This window comes from Macrotis lagotis, chromosome 3 (genome assembly GCF_037893015.1).
Source record: "Macrotis lagotis isolate mMagLag1 chromosome 3, bilby.v1.9.chrom.fasta, whole genome shotgun sequence".
In the NCBI taxonomy this organism is placed as follows: Eukaryota; Metazoa; Chordata; class Mammalia; order Peramelemorphia; family Peramelidae; genus Macrotis; species Macrotis lagotis.
In genome coordinates this window covers 69,180,087-69,202,382 of record NC_133660.1, presented here as the reverse complement: position 1 = coordinate 69,202,382, position 22,296 = coordinate 69,180,087, and the positions used below count along the sequence as shown (strand labels likewise).

At 37.8% G+C, this 22,296-nt stretch overlaps 1 protein-coding gene across 2 annotated transcripts in view; it reads left to right on the top strand.

Annotated features, from left to right (window-relative positions):
• Positions 1 to 22,296, top strand: part of SNX25 (sorting nexin 25) — a 264,009-nt gene that overhangs the window by 206,419 nt on the left and 35,294 nt on the right. For both annotated transcript variants that reach the window (XM_074228855.1, XM_074228856.1), the window contains exons 11-14: positions 5,975 to 6,106; positions 8,351 to 8,491; positions 16,877 to 16,990; positions 21,160 to 21,324. In XM_074228855.1, the coding sequence (XP_074084956.1) occupies positions 5,975 to 6,106; positions 8,351 to 8,491; positions 16,877 to 16,990; positions 21,160 to 21,324 (552 nt within the window). The remainder of the gene's footprint in view (positions 1 to 5,974; positions 6,107 to 8,350; positions 8,492 to 16,876; positions 16,991 to 21,159; positions 21,325 to 22,296) is intronic.

Below are 22,296 nucleotides of genomic sequence, written 5' to 3'. Positions count from 1 at the left end.
AGACTATTGAAGTAGTCCAGTGTGAGGTGTCAGAGAAGAGGGACTATATACAAGGATACTTTGATGGTAGAAGTGATAAGAATTGACATCTGATATATTGAACAGTTAAATAGTGCAGTGAACTGAGCACTGGACTTGGAGTCAAGAAGAACTAAGTCCTTAGGCACAATGACTGTGGATTTTGGACAAATCACTTTTCTGTTTGCCTCAATTTCCTCAGCTGTAAAATAAGCTGGAGAAGGAAAAGGCAGACCACTCCATAATCTTTGCCAAGAAAATTCCAAATGGAATCTAAAACAGTCAGAAATGATTGAACAACTACAAAATAGTGATAATGAGAGGGTAAGAAATCAAGAATGACCCTTAGGTTGCAAGCATTGGTAATTGGGAGGATGGTGCCTCCATAGTACCCTCCATAGAATTGGAAAATTAAGGAAGAAGAAAGAACTTGTGAAGAACAGCTGTTTATTCTAATTGAACCCCAATCAGATTATGAATAAAGGTCATTCTTTTGTTACCTGGAAATTAAATGAAACAGTAAGACAGAATTTTTGTGTTCTTTGAAATATGTGATATGTGGGCAGATTCAACTTGAATTTTTATAGAGCTTAATTTTTACTTTCTCCTCCTACCTAAACATTGTTTCCCTTAAGTTTATAGACCTATTATTCTTCTAAATGAATTATACATAATTATGTCTAACTTTAATGTATCTTCTTGGTAGTTTGATTAGAATAATGCTAAATCTGTAAATTAATTTAGGTAATATTATTTTTGCAGTTCTCATCATGGCTCAATAATGAGCACAATTGAGGGTCCTAATTATTTAATTATTTAAGCTACTATTTAGTTTTATAATTATATTTACAGATGTCTTGAGTGTAAGCTTCTCAGATTGACTCCCAGATACATTATTTTGTCATTATTCTAATGGATTTTACCTTTTTATATCTCTTTAATTTTGTTATTTCTATATAGACATGCCAATGATATTACTGTTTATTTTGTTTTCTACTCTTTTACTGGAATTATTGTCTCAATTAGTTTCTTTGCTGATTATCTGAGCCTTTCTAAATAGATTTTTCAAGTCATCAGCAGATGGAGGTTGTCTTCTCTCTGCTGGTGTTTATGTCTAAATTTTTTTCTCAATTGATGTCATTACCATCTTATATGTCAAATAACCAGGAGAAGGGGGGAATTCTTGCTTTGCTCCTGAATTTATACAAAAGCTTATACTGTTTCCTTAATTTTGGGAGGCTTTTTTAAAAGAATGTTAAGCTAAAAGAGAGAGGTGGATTTCATTTTGAATTGCAAAAATTGAAAAGTTCTTCAAATTACTATAGGATTTTTTTATTTAGAGTTAAGAAATAGTTGAAATCCAAAGAAATTTAGGTATTTAATTTATAGAATTTATTTAACAGTGTAGGGAATGGAGTAAAAAGACCTCTGGGTTCACACTGATGTTATTCCCTGGGTGTATGTAGTCAGGACATAGGATTCTAAGATCATTCAATGAAAGCCAGAAAGAATTTTCAAAGCCCTTGAGACCAATCCCTTCATTTTACTGATAAGGAAATGGGGGCTGTAGAGATTGCTCAACTTATCTAGGATCATATAGCTGGTAACTAAAAGGAGGGTTTGAAACCAGTTCTTTCTAATTCAGAGTCTAGTGCCCTACCCATTACACTGTGCTGCTTAATCTCTCTGATCCTCAGATTCCCTCATCTGTATAATGGAGAAATCACTAACTACCCCCACAAGATTTTTTTTCCTTTTAAATAGTGTCTTATGTTTTTCAATTACCTGTAAAGACAATTCTTTTATTTAATATTTACTTATTCTCATTTTGTACAAATTTTTATACATTAATAAAATATTCTTGTTTAAGAGTAAACAAAATACCCCCTCCCCCCAAAAAATATAGACTCACTTGAGCAATAAAGGGGAAAGAAAAAAATTAAAATTAAAAAAATTGTAATAATTGTAGGTATGGCCAGGTGGTGCAATGGACAGAGTACCAGCCCTGGAGTTATAAGCACCTGAGTCCACATCCAGCCCAGTACACCCAACAATCAACCAGCCGTGTGACATGCAAGCCACCTGAACCCCACTGCCCTGAAAAAAGCAAAGCAAAGAAAAAAAAACCAAAATAAAATAGTAATAATAGTAGGGGTGGCTAGGTGGCAGACAGAGCATTGGCCCTTGAGCCAGGAGCATCTGGGTCCAAATCTGGCCCCAGACACCCAATGATAACCCTGCTATGTGGCCCCAGGTGGGCCACCCAGCCCCATTTTCCCTGGACCCCCCAAAAAATAATAATAATAAAAAATGTGCTTGAGTCTTTGTTCCAACACCAACAACTCTGTCACGAGTGGGTCACATTCTTTATGATAAGTCCATGGCAAAAGTTACTTCCATATTTTTCTACTGTTGTCATTGCTAATCGCAACTCCCTTCTTTTGTATTTCTCCACTACCATGTACTATATTTTCTCTCTCCTTTCACTCTGACTCTGCTGTAGCATAGCTGAGTGGCACAACAGGCAGATCCCTGGTCCTGGGGCCAAGAGGCCCCGAGCCCCCCTACCACCCCTTAGGACCAGCATCCACCTGGCCCTATGGTCCTGGACAGGCCTTCCAATCCCAGCCCCTTGCAAGAAGTAAAAAAGAAAATGTGTTCTGTGTGACCACTCTCCCCTCATGGTCCATCCTCTCCTCTATCACTCATATCCCCCCCTTCCCCCTGCCCCCCCTTTTCTTCTTACTCCAGTTGCCTATACCCCATTGAGTATATATGCTGTTTCCTCTCCTAGCCACCTCTGATGAGAGCAAAGATTCCCTCATTCGCCCTTGCCTTCCCCCCTTCCATATCATTGCAGTAGCTCATTGTAATAAAGAAAAATCTTATTATATGAAATATCTTGGCCTTATTCCCCCTCTCCTTTTTCTTTCTCCCATTACATTTCCCTTTTTTCTATTGAATCCATTTTTACTCCATATTTTATCTTCTAATTCAGCTTTCTCCTGTGTTTCAGCTATAAAAGCTCCCTCTACCTGCTCTATTAACTGAGAAGGTTCATATGAGTGTCATTTTTCTATGCAGGAATACATGCAGTTCCTCACCATTAAGTCCCTCATATTTTTCCCCTCTCCTCCAATCTCTATGCTTCACCTGAGTCCTATATCTGAAGATCAAACCTTCTGTTCAGGTCTGGCCATTCCAACAGAAACATTTGAAATTCCCCTGGTTCATTGAAAGTCCATCTTTTTCCCTGGAAGAGGACATTCAGTTTTGCTGGATAGTTGATGCTCGGCTGCATTCTAAGCTCTTTTGCCTTCCGGTATGTTATATTCCAAGCCCTATGAGCTTACAATGTAGTTGCTTGCTAAGTCCTGTGTGATCCTGACTGCAGCTCCACGATATTTGAATTGTGTCCTTCTGGCTGCTTGTAATATTTTCTCTTTGACTTGGGAGTTCTGGAACTTGGCTATAATATTCCTAGGGGTTGTTTTTTTGGGATCTCTTTCTCAGGGAGATCTGTGGATTCTCTCCATTTCTGTTTTGTCCTCTGCTTCTAGAATATCAGGGCAATTTTCCTGTAGTAATTCTTTGAAAATGATGTCAAGGCTCTTTTCCTGATCATGGCTTTCAGGTATTCCAATAATTTTTAAATTATCTTTCCTAAGTCTGTTTTCCATATCAGTTGTTTTTTCAATGAGATATTTCACATTTTCTTCTAATTTTTCATTTTTTTGGTTTTGAAGTATTGATTCCTGATTTCTGGTAAATTCATCAATCTCCCTGAATTCTATTCTTTGTCTGAAGGATTTGTTCTCCTCAGAGAGTTTTCTTATCTCTTTTTCCATCTGGCCAATTTTGCTTTTTAAAGCATTCTTCTCCTCAATAACTTTTTGAACTGTTTTATCCATTTGACCTAAGCTGGTTTTTAGCATGCTATTTTCTTCAGCATTTTTTTGGATTTCCTTGACTAAGCTGCTGACTTCATTTTCATGTTTTTCCTGCATCTCTCTCCTTTCTTTTCCCAGTTTTTTTTCCAACTCTCTCATTTGATTTTCAAAGTCTTTTTTGAGCTCTGTCATAGCCTGAGCCCAATTTATGTTTTTCTTGGAATCTTTAGATGCAGGAGCTTGTGCTTCCTCATCTTCAGACTGAGTATATTGATCCTTCTTGGGTTCATAGATAATGTATTTCTCAATGGTGTTTCTCTTGTTTCTCTGCTTGCTCATTTTCCCAGCCTAAGCCTGTTTTTGGGGGTGCTTCCTGAGCTTTTGGGACACTCCCACAAGGGTCTCAGTGTGTGAGGCTCTGTCCTACCTCCTGGTCTGTGAATGACCACAAGCTTCCCCCCCACCCCCCACCCCCCCCCCCCCCACCACGGGGCTGAGGTGGGGGGATCCCTGCTGTTCTATGTGGGGGCCTAGACTGAGATCAGGATCTGAATGAATGTGGTCAGAACCCCAGAGTCTTATTCCAGGTCCAGAGGACAGAGCTCTGCAGTCTCTTCACTCCCCTCCCTAGGTTCAATGGGCTCATGCCCTGGGAGCTCATGCTTACTGGCTCCGCCTGCTTCTGTTTCCTGGAACTGGAATGCAGTTGCCAAGTAGCTTGCTGTGTGCCCTGAGGGCTGGACTCCACATGCTTGCTCTGGTAGAGGTTCCTCACTGTTCCCCCAGTTTGTGCCCAGTGCTATCCGGGGCGCAGATCAGGAAACCCCCTCTGCTGTGAGCTGAGGCTCCCAGTGCCCTGGGGCTGCCTCCGGGACGCTGAAGTTCTTTCGCTGGGGCCACCCCTCAAGTGGGCTGCCCCTCCAACCCCAGGGAGCAGAGCCTTTCTGCTCTTTTCCAGGTTACCTTGAGTAGGAGAACTGCCTCATTGGGTCCCTCTGTGGGTTCTGTCTCTCGAAAATTTAGTTAGAGTCCTTAATTTCAAAGATTTATAAGAGAACGCCTAAGACACCATCCACTCTTGTCGCCATCTTGGCTCCTCCCCGCCCCCGCCATCTTGGCTCCACCCCAAGACAATTCTTAACATTCATTTTTATATGAAAATTATATATAACTATATGTAAATTTTCTTTGTTCTTTCCTTTCCTCCCTTTTGATGTCTTGTGTCTTTGAGTCTCCGTTTCCTCAGTGATAAAATGAAGATGTAAAAACAAGATAGAAGCTACCTCAGAGGATGTTATGAGGGTCAAATGAATAACATGTTAAGTGATTGGCAAGCTCTAGTAGGCTAGATAAATGCTAGCTATCATTATTAATTACTATGAGTGGAATAGGGATGGGTACCTATTAGCTAAGCCCTAAGCTAATAACTTTTTACAAATGTTCTCTCATTTGATACACACAATAACCTTATAAGGTGCTATGATTCCCTTATAATTGAGGAAATTAAACTAAACAGAAATTGAGTGACTTGCCCAGAATCAAAGGGAAGTGTCTATGGCCAGAGTTTAATTCATGTCTTCCTAACTCTAGGTCCAGGAATCCATCCACTGTGACATCAACTGCCCTGAGTTTTATTTGATTGCATATACATATACATATACATATACATATACATATACATATACATATACATATACATATACATATACATATACATATACATATACATATACATATACATTCCTGTATCAAATAACCTGTACCATCAGAAATTTCTGTTAATACTGCAAATCAATAATTCATTTTTAATTTAGAACCTTAGAAAATTAGCACAGTGATCTACTGTGAATAATAGCTATTTTCAGCAATACAATGATCCAAGTCAATTCTAAGAACTTATGTTGGAAGGGTGCTTTCTATCTCCAGAGAAAGAACTGATGAAACCTGAATTCAGATGAAATGTACTTTTTATTTTCTTAATTGATTTTTCTTGGATTTTTTTTGTCTGTGTTTTCTTTTACATGACTACACATGTATAACCTATTTCAAATTACTTGCTTTCTCAGATTGTTTCCAAGTTGAAGGAAGAAATAATTCTCATGGAAAAAGAATGCAATGACCTTCAGCTTCACATAGCAAGGACGGATTGGTGGTGTGAGAATCTCGGCATGTGGAAGGCCTTCATCAACAGTGGGGAGGTAGGTGGGGCTACTTTTTGCTCTCACCTGCATTTAAATTTGTGATTTGGAGGAAAAGGCTGTTATTTTTTTTAACCATCCTTGTTATTCTAGGGGATAGTTAAGTGTTTGAGAAATATATAAATATTCAAATTCACTCTAGTCTTTCATATTCTGTCTATTCTGTTCATTCTTCTTTGTCTTATAAATCCTGAATTGGTCATTGGAGCAGCTGTAGGCCTCTGATCTGGCCTTCACCCCACAAGAGAGGGCAGGGCATTGGAATACATCACCAGTATTGCCAGGAACCCATCAATGTCCTTGAAAACATCAATTTGTTTTCCTGTCCTCATTAAAGACTGAAATATCATAGAATGAGTCACTTGGAACCACGGGAGGGAAGAGAGAAGAGGGATAGAAAGAGGCCTCTTGGCTTCATGTAATGTGTTAGCATTTCAGGGCAGAGGCACAAAAACCAGAAAATGCCCTTTTGTTATTCCATCCTCCCTTGGGAGGAAATGAGACAAAATCTTTATATTTCTTAGGTCTGAAATCTTAATTGTTCTCTTGAGAGAGAATGAGAGAGAGAGAGAGACAGAGAGAGAGTGTGTTTATGTGTGTGTGTGTGTGTATCTGCATGCATGTTTTAAATCCATTACTTTTCTTTGGTGAAGCAAGGAAAATGGAGCAGGGAATGCATGGTGTCTTTTTTTTTCCTCCATTAACACTTTGTTCAGTTTAGAGGGAAAGACATTTATAGGTCCCTGTGCAAATATCACTGACAGATCCTCCTTCCCATCTGTTCAGCTATTAGTCAGTACACAGAGAGACAGGGTTTTGTTCCAGGGGAAAGTTGATGGTGGTTTTTTGTCACCATGTTGACTTACCATAGCACTGCTATTCTGGTGGCTACCATTATCCTGTGATTTGAAGTGGGCTTTAAGTTTCTGCCTGCCTTGTATAATGGCATCCAATGGTCTGCCTGCCTTTCACATGACCAGAAAACCCCACCATTAGAGCTATAAGTTAGCTAACAAAGAAAAGACATGGTCTCCAGAAGTCTACCCTAGAAATGCATGTGTGTTACCTGGCTTTACTGTCAACTCACATATCAGAAAGTTTGAATAATAAAGTAGACTGCTTTATCTGATTACCTCTTTGACCCTTTGGAAAGCCAAAGGAACCACAGAGAAGGTTATTTATACATCTTAAATTGGAAGGTTCCTAAGAGGCTGTGTACATCCTAGCTCCTTTATTTTACCAAGGAGGAAACTGAGACCCAAGGAGGTTAACCAGCTTTCCAGAAGTCACATAGGTAATAAGTGCTACAGGTGGAATTTGAAGTAGTTAGTGATCCTTCTACAGTAGATATCTTCTTATATTTATTTGACATAAATTTCACTTGCATGATGCAATGAATAGAGACTTGACCTTTGAGTCAGGAAGATCTAGTTCAAGTCTCAACTCTGACACATATTGGCTATGAGATCCCTGACTTGAATAGAGAGGCTTTTTCAAAAATATTTAAATATTTAAAATACTTTTTAAAATTGTAAAAATATTAAAAAAAAGAGAATTTCATGGAACCCAGGTTAAGAACCCTAGTTTTAATAGCATAAATGACAGAGAATGTACTGACTTACAGTGATAGAGGGCATTTCCTCATCTGGAAGATCCCTTTTATATATCAATGAAATCTCAGGATCAATCCTTCTCCTGATGTTGACAGCAGGTAGCTATTCATAAAATGAATTTCTCTTTCTTTTTCTTGGTTTTTTTTTTTGTGAACTAGTCAATTCTTGCAATTTGTCAGGAAGCATAGTTAATAATTTTCTCACCGACCACAAGAACAAAAGTTATGAATCCATATGACTCCATTGCCAAGTCACTTGACAATTCATCAGAGATGGGATTTGACCAAACATTTTGATATATTGTTATTTAGAATATTACTTCAGGCTTCCTTATTCTTGTTCCATATATGTATCATCTTATTATACATGTAACACAGGGCATGATATGTTGGTCCATTATGCAGGTGGAACATCTGTGGACACGAGCTGTTGATTCTGGGCTGGGAAGCATATTGACTAGTGAAAAAATGATTTCATGAGACTGCAAGTCATATATTTTTGAAGTCAAGTGAGTGAGGCCCTTGGCAACCTAGCTTCACATTATATGCAAATAATACCGATGATTTCACTATTTCTTTCTTGTAAAAATAACTATCCAAAGGAATGTGATTTATATTTTTGTTTTTTCAAGGTATTAGAAGAAAATGGAGAGCAAATGCCCTGCTACTTTGTCATGGTCAGCTTGCAAGAAGTTGGAGGGGTTGAAACAAAGAACTGGACTGTGCCCAGGAGGCTCAGTGAATTTCAGAATTTGCATCGGAAGCTTAGCGAGGTATGGATTCTTGGGGGATTTGAGTCCTGGAATGTTAGTAAGGGAAAAAATGATCCCCTATAACATCTAGACCAAACCCCGCCCCTTATATTATGAGTTAGGAAACTGAGGAGAGAAATTATCCCTTTTCCTTATATTAAATGCTCTGAAAATTTTTATTTTCACTACTACATTTAAGAAATTTAGTATTGAAAGAAAAGCTTCTGAGAATCTTGTAATTCAGGGACTTTGAGCCCACTTGGGTGATCTCTATCTTTTTTTTTTAGTTTTTTTGCAAGGCAATGGGGTTAAGTAGCTTGCCCAAGGCCATACAACTAGGAAATTATTAAGTGTCTGAGGCTGGATTTGAACTCAGGTACTCCTGATTCCAGAGCCGGTGCTTTATCCGCTGCACCACCTAGCTACCCTGTGATCTCTATTTTCAAAGCTAAACTACACGTGACCATTTTTTTTTTGCTTGAGGATCTACAAGGACAAAAGTCATTTCATTTTCCTTAGCAATACATCATAATAACAATAATAACAACAACAACACTAATGCTAATACTGCTAATAATTGGCATTTATATAGAACTTTACAGTTTGTGATGCAGTTTTCAGTTATTATTCCATTTCATCTTCACAACTACCCTTGGAAGTAGGTTCTTTTACTTCTGCCTCTTAATCTAGGATCTTATCACCCTATTAAGCCATTCTTCCTATTAAGCCATTCCAGTTGGAATCTCTCCTCTTTTGGATGAAGCCCTAAACACACTTAGGTTTGCTAAGTGGTGGCACAGTGGATAGAATACCAGGCCTGGAGTCAGAAAGACTGCCCTTCTTCACTTCAAATCCAGACTCAGACACTTCCTAGCTGTGTGATCCTGAGCAAGTCACTTAACCCTGTTCACCTCAGTTCCTCATCTGTAAAGTAAGTTGGAGAAGAAAATGACGAGCCACTCCGGTATCTTTGCCAAGAAAACTCCAAATGGATTTAGATCTCTGTAGACATAATTATAACTCACATATAAACAGTGCTTTATAAAGCTTTCTCTTGACAACCCTGATCAGTTGTGACTGATTATACATGACCCCATTAGACCTTGTCTATTGTCTTTTCTTGGCAAAGATACCAGAGTGGTTTGCTTTTTTTTCTTTTCTAGTATTTCCCTGCTTTACAGATGAAAAACTGAGGCAAATAGGAGTTAAGTGACTTTCCCTGAATCACAAAGATAGTATGTGGACTGAGGTCTTCCTGTACCATAAAGCTTCCCCTAAGCCTTCCTTACTTCCGATCAAATAAAAATGATCTTTCTTCAAGGAGAACTTTGTCTCCTCTTCCCATTATGTTCTAGCCTGACTCATATCTCATTTTTCCTCTTTCTGTTCTCCAAATAGAGGTGATATGCACCCAATGAATGCTTACCACACTTTGTTCAGTTGAGTTTAATTGAATTGAAATAAATTACATCTGTTCATTGTCTTTTAAAGTCTATTTTTCTTCCATAGAAGGAAATAAAATTAGTCTGGCCAAAGTCCCTGTTTATATAAATCCAAATTTTCTGTGGAAATCCTGTTTTTTGTTTTGTTTGGAGTTGGTTTTATTTTGATTTGACTGCAAATTGATTGATTTTTCTCATAATATTTCCAGTTATTTCTGTTACCCTGACCAGCCTAACCTGTATGGTTTGTACTTCTCCCCACTTTTTGAAAATGAACATATTTCAATTCAAAAAAGCATTTAAATGCTAAGGGTGTCTCAGATACTATGACATATATTCAGGGTGCAGAGACACAAATGCAGCAGTTCTTGGCCCTAAGCTTACTTTCTTCCTGGGGTAGGGGTGGGGTGGGGATGGAGAATACAAATGTATCCAGACTAAATTCAGAGCAATTTGGGAGTTGAGGGACAAATTGAAGGGAACTGAGGAATCTAAGAGATAAGTGAAGATGGGAGGCCCCTCCCAGGCTAGCTATGAGTAAAAGACTCCAACATGGAAGAAAGCACATTGTGTTTGTGGAATTTTAAGAAGACCCATTTGGCTGGGATATTGAGCACAGATCTTTTTCTGACACTCAGGGATTTTTCATTCTTCGTTTTCTGAAGATCATGGGTCTGCAGAATCATCTGTAAGTTCTCTCATTTACTGAGGGTCCTTGTCTTCATGATACTTTTCACATGTTTGCATCACAGTGATAAGAGGCAGTAGGTAATTATAGATTAAGAGATGGCCTTGGAACTGGGGTGACTTGGATTCATACTGGTGTGACCCTGGATAAGTCATTTGACTTCTCAATGGTCTGGACAACTTCCAAGAATCGAATTTCCACAGACAGTATGGATCTGCTTTGTAGAGACTTTTTTCATTCCCTACACTAATTCATAGTTCTCTATGTACCAGACCTAGGATCAGGAAGACCTGAGTTCAAACGTGCCTCAGACAATTGTGAGCTATATGACCCTGGGCAAGTTTATCTGCTTCAGTTTCCTCATCTGTAAAATGAGCCGCAGAAGGAAGTGATCAACCACTCAGTAATGTTCCCTCTGATTTGTTTCTTGCCCTGTATAGAATTTTGACTTAGATTCAGGAAATGCAGGTTTTGTAAAGAAAATAGAAATTTATTAAAGGAAGTTACAGCATATTAAGAAAGTAATAGAAAAGTTAAAAAGAGTTTAAAGAGAAGACCTTGTGGGTTGCTGATTGAATTGACCAGGCCAGCTGGCCAAGATTGAACAGGAGATTGGAAGGTAAAAGGGTCCCTCCTCCTTAAATTCTCTCCCAGAGTCTATGGGAGGGGGTGGTGACCTGGGAATGACCCAAGTCCCTCATTGGAGATTTTGCCTTTTGGGGAGGGAATCTCTTTTGGGTGGTCTTCCAGGGCCTGTGCTCCCTGGCTGCCCACCAGAAAAACAGCAGTCCAAATAAGGTTGAAGGTCAGACCCTCAGGTGTGGAAGGACAAAGGAAAATTCCCTTTACAATGCAAACAAAAGATTTACAAAGTTTTGTCTCCAACTGATGTCATCCCTCTCATGCCCAGGTTTCTCTACATCAACTCCAGTAAATTTGCCAAAAAAAAAAAATCAAATGGAGTCATAGAGAAATGGACACAGCTGAACAATACATATTCACATGCATCATACATACATACTTACAGATAATGTGCTTACATGCGTATACTCATATATACCTATGTGTATGTGTACTGCAATCTGTGTTTTTTTATAAAATATTATAAGTTTAGTCTGTATTCCTGGTCAGGTGCAAACGATCCTCACTTCCTAATACAGAACATACCTTCTCTTTGCCTTGTCAGATGGTCTTGGTGGACCAACCCCTAGATGATGTGCCTCCCTGAATGCCAGTGCTCTCCAGCAGAGTAGAATCTGCTCGGGTATGCAATAATTTGGCATAACTTTCAGCAGTCCAGGGGTCCCTCTGTGCCTTAGTGAGATCTGAGAATAGTACTTAACACAAGATTTTTTTAAACCTAGTTTTTAAGGTGTTATACTCAGAGATCTTCCCAACTTAAGACCAAACATACTTGATTTAGGACTGGCAGATATTTTTCTTCTGTCCTTTTCTTCAGTCCTTTCTCCTCTTTTGTTTGTTTTGTTTGTCTTGGGTTCCTTTGTGTAACATTGAACTAGCTTTGAGTTCAGTTTTTGACTTAGGGATCATAAATATAGAACAGCAAGAGATCCTGAGATGAGGCCACTGAATCCAAGTTCTAGTGAGTAACTGATGCCTGATGAAGTTTAAGTGACTTGACCAAGGACTTGCAGATAGGGACCAGGACCCAGGTTCTTTGACACTAAAGCTAGGATGCTCTGGTGTATTTGATATGTCAGTCATCAAACATCTTATATTTTTAGATTTCTTTCTAATAATCCTTGCTTTATATTTTGACTTTTTTATAAATTGAAAATAGTTTTTAAGAAAAATGATAGCTAGCATTTTTAATAAAGCTTTAAAGTTTTGCATAGTTTGCACATTATCTCATTTATTCCTCACAAATAATGCTATTTTATTCCCATTTTTCAGATGAGGAAAGTTTCCAGAGAGATTAAGTGATTTGTCCAAGGTCACATAGTCAGCAGAGTGCCTGAGGCACTCTTCCTGACACCCAACTGTTATACTATTTCAGTGCTGCAAAGTTTTTGTTTCTTTGGTTGGTTTTTTGAATGAACATTCAGAGGGTATCTCTAGGGGCTGGCCTTTATCAAAGTTCTACTCTGATCTCCCATCCTAGTGTTTAGGTGAAGGCTATTTCAGTAGAGTTTAAGTTCTACCTATATGAAAATGATTTGATGTGGACCCAATATTTTTCTCCAAAGTTTATCTTTACTTAGTTTACAATTCTTATCACCATGAAGTTGACTAACAACCTCTGTTTTAACCATACCAAATCATCTATAAAGTGCCGAAGGGCAATCAATTCAATCAATCAATCAGTCCTTATCAATCAATTAATCAGTCACCAAATATTAGCCTCTTGAGGGCAGGGATTATTTCAGTTTTTATTTTTATCCTCAGCACCTATACATATTAGGTGCTTTAATAATCTTTTTTAAAAAATTTTGTAGGGGCAGCTAGGTGGCCCAAGGGGTGGTTAGGTGGCACAAGGGGCAGCTAGGGGGCATAGTGGATAAAGCACAGGCCTTGTAGTCAGGAGTACCTGGGTTCAAATGTGGTCTCAGTCTCAGACACTTAATAATTACCTAGCTGTGTGGCCTTGGGCAAGCCACTTAACCCTATTTGCCTTGCAAAAACCTAAAAAAAAAAAAATTTGTATTTTATTTTCCCTTCAATTGTGAAAATGTAAAAAAACAATTTTAACATTCTTTATTTTTTTCAAATTTTGAGTTCTAAATTCTCTTCCTCCCTCTCCTCCCATGCTAAGAAGGCAAGCAATTTTACATAGGTTATACATGGGTAATCATGTAGAATACATTTCCATGTAAGCCATGCTGTGAAAGGAAGCAGACAGAAAAAATAAAGAAAACAGATCTGTCTGCAAATAATTATTTGTTAATTTGAACTGATTTGAAAAGTATTAGAGAGACTAAGTAAAACAATTGACAACTGCTTTAGCGATGCAAATTTGAGCCAGAAAATGAGATAGACTTGGGAAAAGACTGAGAAAATGTCAAACAAAATGGATTAATTGAAGAAAACTACAAGAAAAAAAGATTATTTTTTCTATGCCTCCCTCATTGTTTTATTTGACCATTAAACCTCCAGGCCTTCTGGTTCTTCTACTATTCTCTGTTTTTGTAATCTCCCTTCTCTCAAGCAACTGACAGGAAACACCTTTTTAAATCTCTAGTGACTTCGACCTTTGGTTCTGGATCCCACAATGTGTTTCATTTCTCTAAATGCCAGCATGATGCTGAGCCCTGATTGCCTTCTTCCCCCCCCCCCATCCTCCATGGTTAAATGCCATATTCTTGCTGATTCAGTTGATTCCTTCTCATCTAGAACCATCCTTTTCTATCTAAAAGTGCCAGGATCAGTCTAAACCCAACTAAAAGACCATCATCCACTTTGTTTGTCTGATTCTTCCAATCTAAGATAGTGTTTGAGTGGGATAAAGTCTGAGATTTCTTCAGTAGAATATTATAGATTGGAGAATAGTTAACTATGTGCCCCTCCTCCCTTGACAAAGCAACCTCAGGGATATTGGTGAAGAGTCAACTGACCCCACCTTATCTGTTGAAGTCTGGATGACCATTCAATTTCTGGGGTTGAAGAGATAATCTAGTTCTGGTTTGAATTTTATGCTCTTTTCCCTAGATTAGTTTGCCAGTCTAGATTGTAGGACCACATTCCTCATTAATGAGGGTGGGTCAGTGGGGGGTGGGAATCGAGTTAGGATAAATGTGATTCTTGGGCCTTTTGCTTTTGCCTCAATCTCTGTAATTGATTGTGGCTGTTCCTTGAGAAACGAACAAAGCTTTCTCTTCATCCTTGAGAGATCTCCGAAATTTATTTAAGTGGCATTTGTCCCACACAGTGGTCTTTATGACTGTCTATGTAAAAAAATCAAAAAAAGGAAGAAACGTCTGGAACCAGCCAAAAGGATTGCCTTTCATCATAGATAGAGAGATAGAGAGTGATAACTCAATCATAGTCTATATGATATGAAATGAAATGACTATAATATATTATATATGGCATATATCATTATATAATCATAGAATCATATATAGTCATAAATAGTAAATTTCAATGAGGATAATGATTTTATAATTCATTATTATATCATACATATCAATATAATTATACAGAATATATAATCATAAATAATAATTGTCTTTATATTTACATATGTGTGTGAATTTATAGAGAAAGGAAAAGAGATATTCAGTTGAATTGTAAAATAAACTCATCCCTGTATGGAAGAGATTTAGATTTGGGGGTGGGGGGGAGGCTTTTTGGAAAGGGCCTGCTAAAGTCACAGCCCTTTCTCTAATCAAGAAACCTGGAGCCAAAGCCTTTTTCCATTTGGGGACAGTAAAAGGGTTGGGTTCTGAGTAGCCCTTTAGGCTCTGACCATTGACTGCTGAGGAGTTGTAAATAGACTCCTTTTTTAACAAAATAACTTCAAATCCTTATGAAGCTGACCCAGTTTTCCAGAGTAAGCATGTTGTGCAGCTCTGGAGGATAAATGAATCATTTTTTTTTTTTACCAGTTTAGCTTCTCTGTCCCCAAGCTTTCAGACAGTGCCAAGGATGAGCCTGGTTTCTTACCCACTGAGTGTAGAACTCAGACTAAGTTGACTTTGTTGAACTCCTGAATCTCTTCTGAAGAAAACCTATAATAGGGAAAATGTTTGGTTTATTCTAAGATCATAAATTTTTGTTAAAATGCATTTTCTTAAAAAAAATTTTTTTGATACCTAGTTTTCCATCATCTTCATTTCCCAATATCACTTTTCCCTCCTCTGTCATAGGAAGTCAGATATCCTTTACAACAAAGAAAAACAAAAAGAGGAAAAGGGGGGGAAAAGAAGTTGAGAGACACTAAAGGAAGTACATTTTCATTTTGCTTTATTGGGGTAGAGCAGGGCAGGTTGGTAAATATTTAACTAATAGATCTCCAAAAAGGATATACTTATAAGTTTAATTGACATTGTTAGCATTTTTTCCCATAACTTTCTTGTTCAGTTGTTTCAGTAATGTCCAACTCTACAATGGTTCCATTGGGGTTTTTTGGCAAAAATATGGGAACTGTTTGCCATCTTCTTCTCCAGCTAACTTTACAGATGAAGAAACTGAGGCAAACAGGGTTAAATGTCTGAGACCAGATTTGAACTCAGGAAGATGAGTCTTCCTGATTCAGCCTCAGCATTCTTTCCACATCTCTTTCTTAAGTCTAGACAATCAACTGAACAATAAATCAAATCCTAGTTTTTGTTTGCCCGTACCCAAGAATTAAATACTCACACTGAAAATTTACCAATCAGCTGTCTAGTTGAAGCTGGCTTCTGCCCATGCTGGAGGTCAAGTTTAATTGATTATAATTACACAAAAGACTGTTTTGATTTTGGTGATAGTAGTTCTTTCCTTTTACATTGTTGTAGTCCTTGTATACCCTAACTCTGCTTATCTCACTTTGCATTAGTTCATGTAAATCTTTCATGATCTTTGTATTTATTGTGTTCATCATTTGTTATGGCCCAATAATATTCCATTAAATTCATGCCTAGTTTAACCATTCCCTAGTTTATGGCCATCTACTCTGTTGAATAGATGAATAAATAAAAAATTATGTATTAAGTACCTACCTTTGTGCAAAGTATTATGTTAACCACCAATTCCTACTCCTAAGAAATTCCTTTTCTAAAATGGACCAAAACAAATTTCAGTTGCAAATCAGATGAGAATACTCCAAGGTTCTTAAGAGTACAGAAGAGAAGATACTAAAGCATCTTTTTTGATATTATTCCCACTGATGAAATTATAAACATTCAACAGTATTGAGAATTTTCATGTCAAGAACTTTGGTGGAGGGGGACAAAGATGTGGAGTTTCAGTAGTTAGAACTGAAGATGACAATTTGCAGCTCTACAAGGGCAACTTCCTAGAGAATAATTAAGAGGACTAGGTCTGAAGCAGGATTGTTGATCCGGATTCTCAGGGTTATTGGAGGGGTCGATGTTGGCACATCTTGACTTGTCTCTCCTTCAAGGTGTCTTGCTGCTTGTTCAGTTAGATTGACATACCTACCTTGTGAACAACTCTCACAAAAAGATGACTGAATATTTTGGTATATATTAAACCTTTCTCTATCTTTAACCTCTTTGGGTTTAGGCCTAGATGTGGGATCACTAGATCAAAAAGTATGGACACAAAATTCAAATTCAAAAGTTTAAAATTTCTATTTTCCTCTCTTTCCTACAGTGTTTTCCTTCACTAAAAAAAGTCCAGTTGCCTTCTCTTAGCAAACTTCCCTTCAAATCTGTGGATCATAAATTTATGGAAAAATCCAAGAATCAATTAAATACATTTTTACAGGTAAGAAAGCTAAATACCTCTTGGTTCTAGAGAAAGGAAGCATTTCAACTTTCTTGATTCTAGAATTCTGTAATTTGTTTCCTTTTCTTATTTGTCCTACCAAGAAGCTAAAAATATCTTTGACGTTCCCCTTGATTAAAAGTCCCACTTCTCAAAAAGCTTGGCCCAAATTCTGACCCCAGATGAGAACTTCCAGCTGTCCCTGTTGTTATGATCCTTAGCTGGATCAGGTCGTTATAGAAGGTTGTGTAACTTAATGTGCTCAGGTGTTAAAGCCTTAGGAAGGACTCACTGTCACTGCTCATGAAGAGATGGCATTTTGCCATGGGAAATACAATTGACTTTATCTCCATACAGCAGCACAATGAAATCTTGAGATGCCTATGCTTAGTAATGTGCTTTAACAAATCAATGGTAATTACTATATTGAAACATTTTCATTGACTTAGAAATATCAAGCTTAGAAAAATTGGATGAGTTGAGGTGCTTCAGAAAATGAAGCTACTTTTACAGAACCATGGAAATTTATCACTGTGGTTTTGGTGGGTCATTTGTCTGTTGTATCCAATTCTTATAACCTCCATATGGAAATGAGGAAACTGAGGGGGGTGGGAAGGATTAATGACTCTCCCAGGGTTTTTTTTCCCTTTAAAATGTGGAGATTTAGGGGCAGCTAGGTGTTGAAGTGGATAGAGCACCGGCCCTGGAGCCAGGAGCACCTGAGTTCAAATCTGGCCTCAGACACTTAATAATTACCTAGCTGTGTGGCCTTGGGCAAGCCACTTAACCTCATAGCCTTGCAAAAATCTAAAAAAAAAAAAAAATGGAGATTTGACCAAGTCCCTCTAAACTATTGGAGTTCTAGGTTATGTAAGAACTCAAACAAGATAGATCATAGATTTATAAAATGTCAGCACTGGAAGAGACCTTAGGGATTATCTAATCTAATCTCTCATTTTACTGGTGAAGAAAGATATTCAGAGTAGATAAGTGATTTACTTGCATTCACACAGCAGTGACTGGAATTTAGAAGTCAGACAGCTTAATTTCTAATCCAGTGCTCTTGTTTAAGTTTTTAAACCTTAAACTTTTAAATAGGGTAGTTAAATAGAACAGTGGAGTCAGGAAGACCTGGGTTGAAATTCATTCTTAGACACTCACTAGATGTATGGTTCTGGTGCAGGTCACTTAACCCTATTTGCCTCATTTTCCTCAGCTGTAAAAATGACTGGAGAAGGAAACCCCAAACAAGGTCAAAAGTGACTAAAATGACTATACAGTGACACATTATAAATATTATAATTTTGCTGTTGTTTTAAAACATCTTAGAAATAACATCAAATTGCTAACCATCTCAAGGAAGAGATAGGAGAGAAAAGGAGGGAGAGAATTTGATACTCAAAATTTAAACAAAAATGAATGTTAAAAATTATTTTTACACATAATTGGGAAGAAATAATATTAAAAAATATTAAACATATTTGAATAGAGTATCTGACTAAATCATTTAGGTAAATTTGAGTTCTAATCTTTAAGAAATATGTGATATTAAGACAAATGAGATTTTAGAACCCATCAATTATCTTGAATCCCCTATTTCCTTTGTCTTCTTATCCCTGCCAGTGAGAGCTCTCCTCACTGTATGTTTCTTATTGTAGGACAGAGAATCTTCCCTTTTCTGAATGTGTTATCCACTTGTCTATTGCTTTTATATCATAACTGAGAAATGCAGATGAATGTTAAGCTAGTGTTGGGTGCTTAGTTGAAATATGCAAACCTGTTATGAAAATAGGATCTGTCTCATCAAATGAAATGAAGCTAGTAAAGCTTTTTAGCACAGTGTCACAGATTAGACATTTAATAAATGCTTATTCCTTTCCTCTTCTTATAAAGCTCTTGAAGGTTTATCGAGCACCTGTGTGTATTTGTTTTTTAAGAAGGCTTTTTAAAATTATGTTTAGATTTATTGACACAGTAACAACATAGAGCCAGATTGTCAATTAGCATGATCTCATATGAGCCTCACAACAGTTTTGTGAGATACATACTGTAGTTATTACCTCCATTTTATAGAGGAAGAAATTGAGACAACAAGAGATTAAGTGACTTTTTTTCAGTGGTCACCCAGTAAGTGCTTGAGATGGGATTAAAACTCCAATTTTTTACTCCTAAATTGCCTATCCCAGGCTGCTTCTCTATAGTATTGGCATTTATGTAGCACTTGAAAGTTTGTATAATTTACTTTACAAATGTCATTTTGTTTGTTTTTTTTTTCCCAATGGTCTTTCAGGATAAGCGATTTTGTAGATGAAGAAGCTGAGTCTGAGAGAAGTTAATTTTGTGGGTTCAAATAGCTAATAAATAAAGATAGTGAGATTTGGCTCTCTACCTGGCTATAGGTTCACAGACATCACATAATCCAGTCATGTGAGGAAACTGAGATCCAGTAAGATTCAGTGATCTACCTGAGATCACACACACACACACTTCAGAGCCAGAACTCTGTCCAACAATCTTCTGCCTTCCGCATCTTGCTCAATTCACAGGTGCCATAGTCTCCATCTAAGCAGTGTAAGGGAAGAACAGAATAAACTGAAAGCTTCAAAGCAGCAATTTTTAAACCAAAAAAGCATTTTGATTAGTTTTTTAAGTCATGGGAAATTGATATTTAAATATTTCAATGATTAATTTTTCAAATGAGTCAGTTTGAAAATTCAATAAAAATTAATTAACAATGCCCTTCATTGGGGTGGCTAGGTGGCACAGTGGATAGAGCACTGGCCCTGGAATCAGGAAGACCTGAGTTCAAATCCAGCCTCAGACACTTAATAATTACCTAGCTTTGTGGCCTTGGTCAAGCCACTTAACCCCATTACCTTGCAAAAACTAAAAACAAAAAATGCCCTTCATTATTTTACAGATCTGTATATACCATAGATAGCTCCTCAATAGCCTAACCACAGTGAAAGCCTAAAATTCGGGCTGCCTGTAAGACTTTTGTCAGCACTGACAACCCAGGAGAATGTGTGTGTGTGTTTGTGTGTATGTGATTTGTTTTTTAAGAAGGCTTTTTAAAATTGTGTTAAGATGTATTGGCACATTGACATTATAGAGCTGTATTATTCATGGAAAGAAACTTTAACACAACTGGCCACCCACATTGTCTTTTGTCTGAAGATTAATCCAACTATGTTCAGAGGGTGAAAGAAAATTGTCCAACCAGGTGATGAGGAATTGTTTTCTGTCATAGAAACCCATGAAGATTGTCTGCTAAGGTGTGTGGGAGTCATAATCTGTTTCAGGGCTCAGAGCATTCATGCCTTTAAAATCACTAATCTGTTGAAGTCTCAAGTCAGTGACTAAAAAGTTACAGAAATATGCAAAGTTCCAAATGGAAGATTGTTATATTTGTCTTCAGGGTGTATGCCTGTGTCCGTGTATGTGAATTTATATGTGTGTGCATACACTGCTACTTCAAAATTCATTTTTAATAAAACAGCTATACTTAGTGGGAAGACAATTTACAGAAGGGTCTAAGGATGTGCTTCATTTTCTCCCTTCTGATCCTTAACCCACTTCCCCCCCTTAGTGTAAAGGGAACATAGAGTTAATCTCTGAAATAAAAAGCAATGAGCCAAATAGATTTATCCCGTAAATCCTCTCTTGGAACAGGCTAAAGTATTTGTCTCATGGTGCCTCCCCTTTGGAACTTTGGCTGTGTTCAACAATAAGAAAAAAGATATTTTTGCAATGCCAATGGAATAGTTGGAATTGTGATTCAGCAGTGATGATTCTAATTGTCCATATGGGCATGAGGCAAAAGCACTGTTCAGTCCATGAAAAATGAAGGCATCATTTACCTTGGATAACCCAGCTTCAAATGTCTAAGACTTGTCTGGGCAATTTTTTTTTTCAGAGAAGAAAACAAGACTAGATTGAAGAGAAAGAAATCATGAATTTAGAGCTGGCCATCTGGTCCAATTCCTCATTCATGGATGAGGAAACTGTCTTTTGATGACTCGCCTAGGGCTGGAATTCAAACCTAGTTTCTCTCACTCTTATTTCCCTCCCTTGCCTCAGTTTCTCTCAAAGTTCCTTCATGACTTAAAAAACATGAGCATTTTATATATCTATAAAATTACACAGTAGTGACTCTCTTTTTCCTGCAGAAACTGCTCTCTGACGAAAGGCTGTGTCAGAGTGAAGCACTTTACGCCTTCTTGAGCCCTTCTCCTGACTACCTCAAGGTTATTGATGTGCAGGGGAAGAAATCCACATTTTCATTGTCCTCGTTCCTAGAAAGACTTCCTCGTGATTTTTTCTCCCACCAGGAGGTGAGTATCTGGAGCATATCAGAATCTTCCCACAGAACCCTGGTTGACCCTTCAAAAAGCAGGGTTAAATCGAATGACTCTTTCCTCTGCTTGTAGCTTTCTATTGCATTAGACAATCATTTCCAGTTTTCAGAGAACTCAAATTTTAAGTAAATTAGTTGGGGCAGACCCCCAGTTCAGCCCAGATGGACAGCATGGTGATGCAGTGGATAAAGTGCTGGGCCTGGAGTAAGGAAGATTCATTTTCCTGAATTCAATTCTGTCTTCCGACACTGGCTATCTGTGTGACCCTGGACAAGTCACTTAACCGTTTGCCTTGGTTTCTTCATCTGTAAAATGAACCGGAGAAGGAAATGGCAAATCATTCCAGTGTGTTCACCAAGAAAACCTCAAATGGGGTCACAAAGCATCAGACATGATTGAAATGGTTGAACAACAACAGACTTGATTTATTGATAGAGATAAAGCTGAAGTAATAAAACCTCCTCAAAGATGCCCTGTTTATGAGAAATGTTGATATTTCTTTTGTTGGGAAGAATTTACTGGTGCCGTGGTTTAAAGACACTGGACCTTCTTTATCATATTGAACAGTAGCAAGACCAAGCACTTGTTCAGCACCTCCTTGTGGTCAGCTCCACACCAGCTTGGAAGTTGGGAAAGATCACCAGATAAGTCTAATGGTGGCAGTCAATGCTTGGGTAACAGATTGGTGATGAAATTAGAGGTTATCTTGGAAAGGGCTTCTTGTTCAATGGAGTTGAAACCAGGCAGAGTAGCAGTTACAAGGTGGAGTGGAAAACACCAGTATGAATTTTATGCTGTAATAGGGAAGCATTGAAAACTTTTGAGTAGAAAAGAGAGAAAGGATGGCAAGTGTTAAATGGTGCTTTATAAAGGTAGATCTGACATTAGGTCATACAGTGGAGGGACCCTGGACCTAGAGTGAAGAAGACCTAAGTTCAAATCCATCCT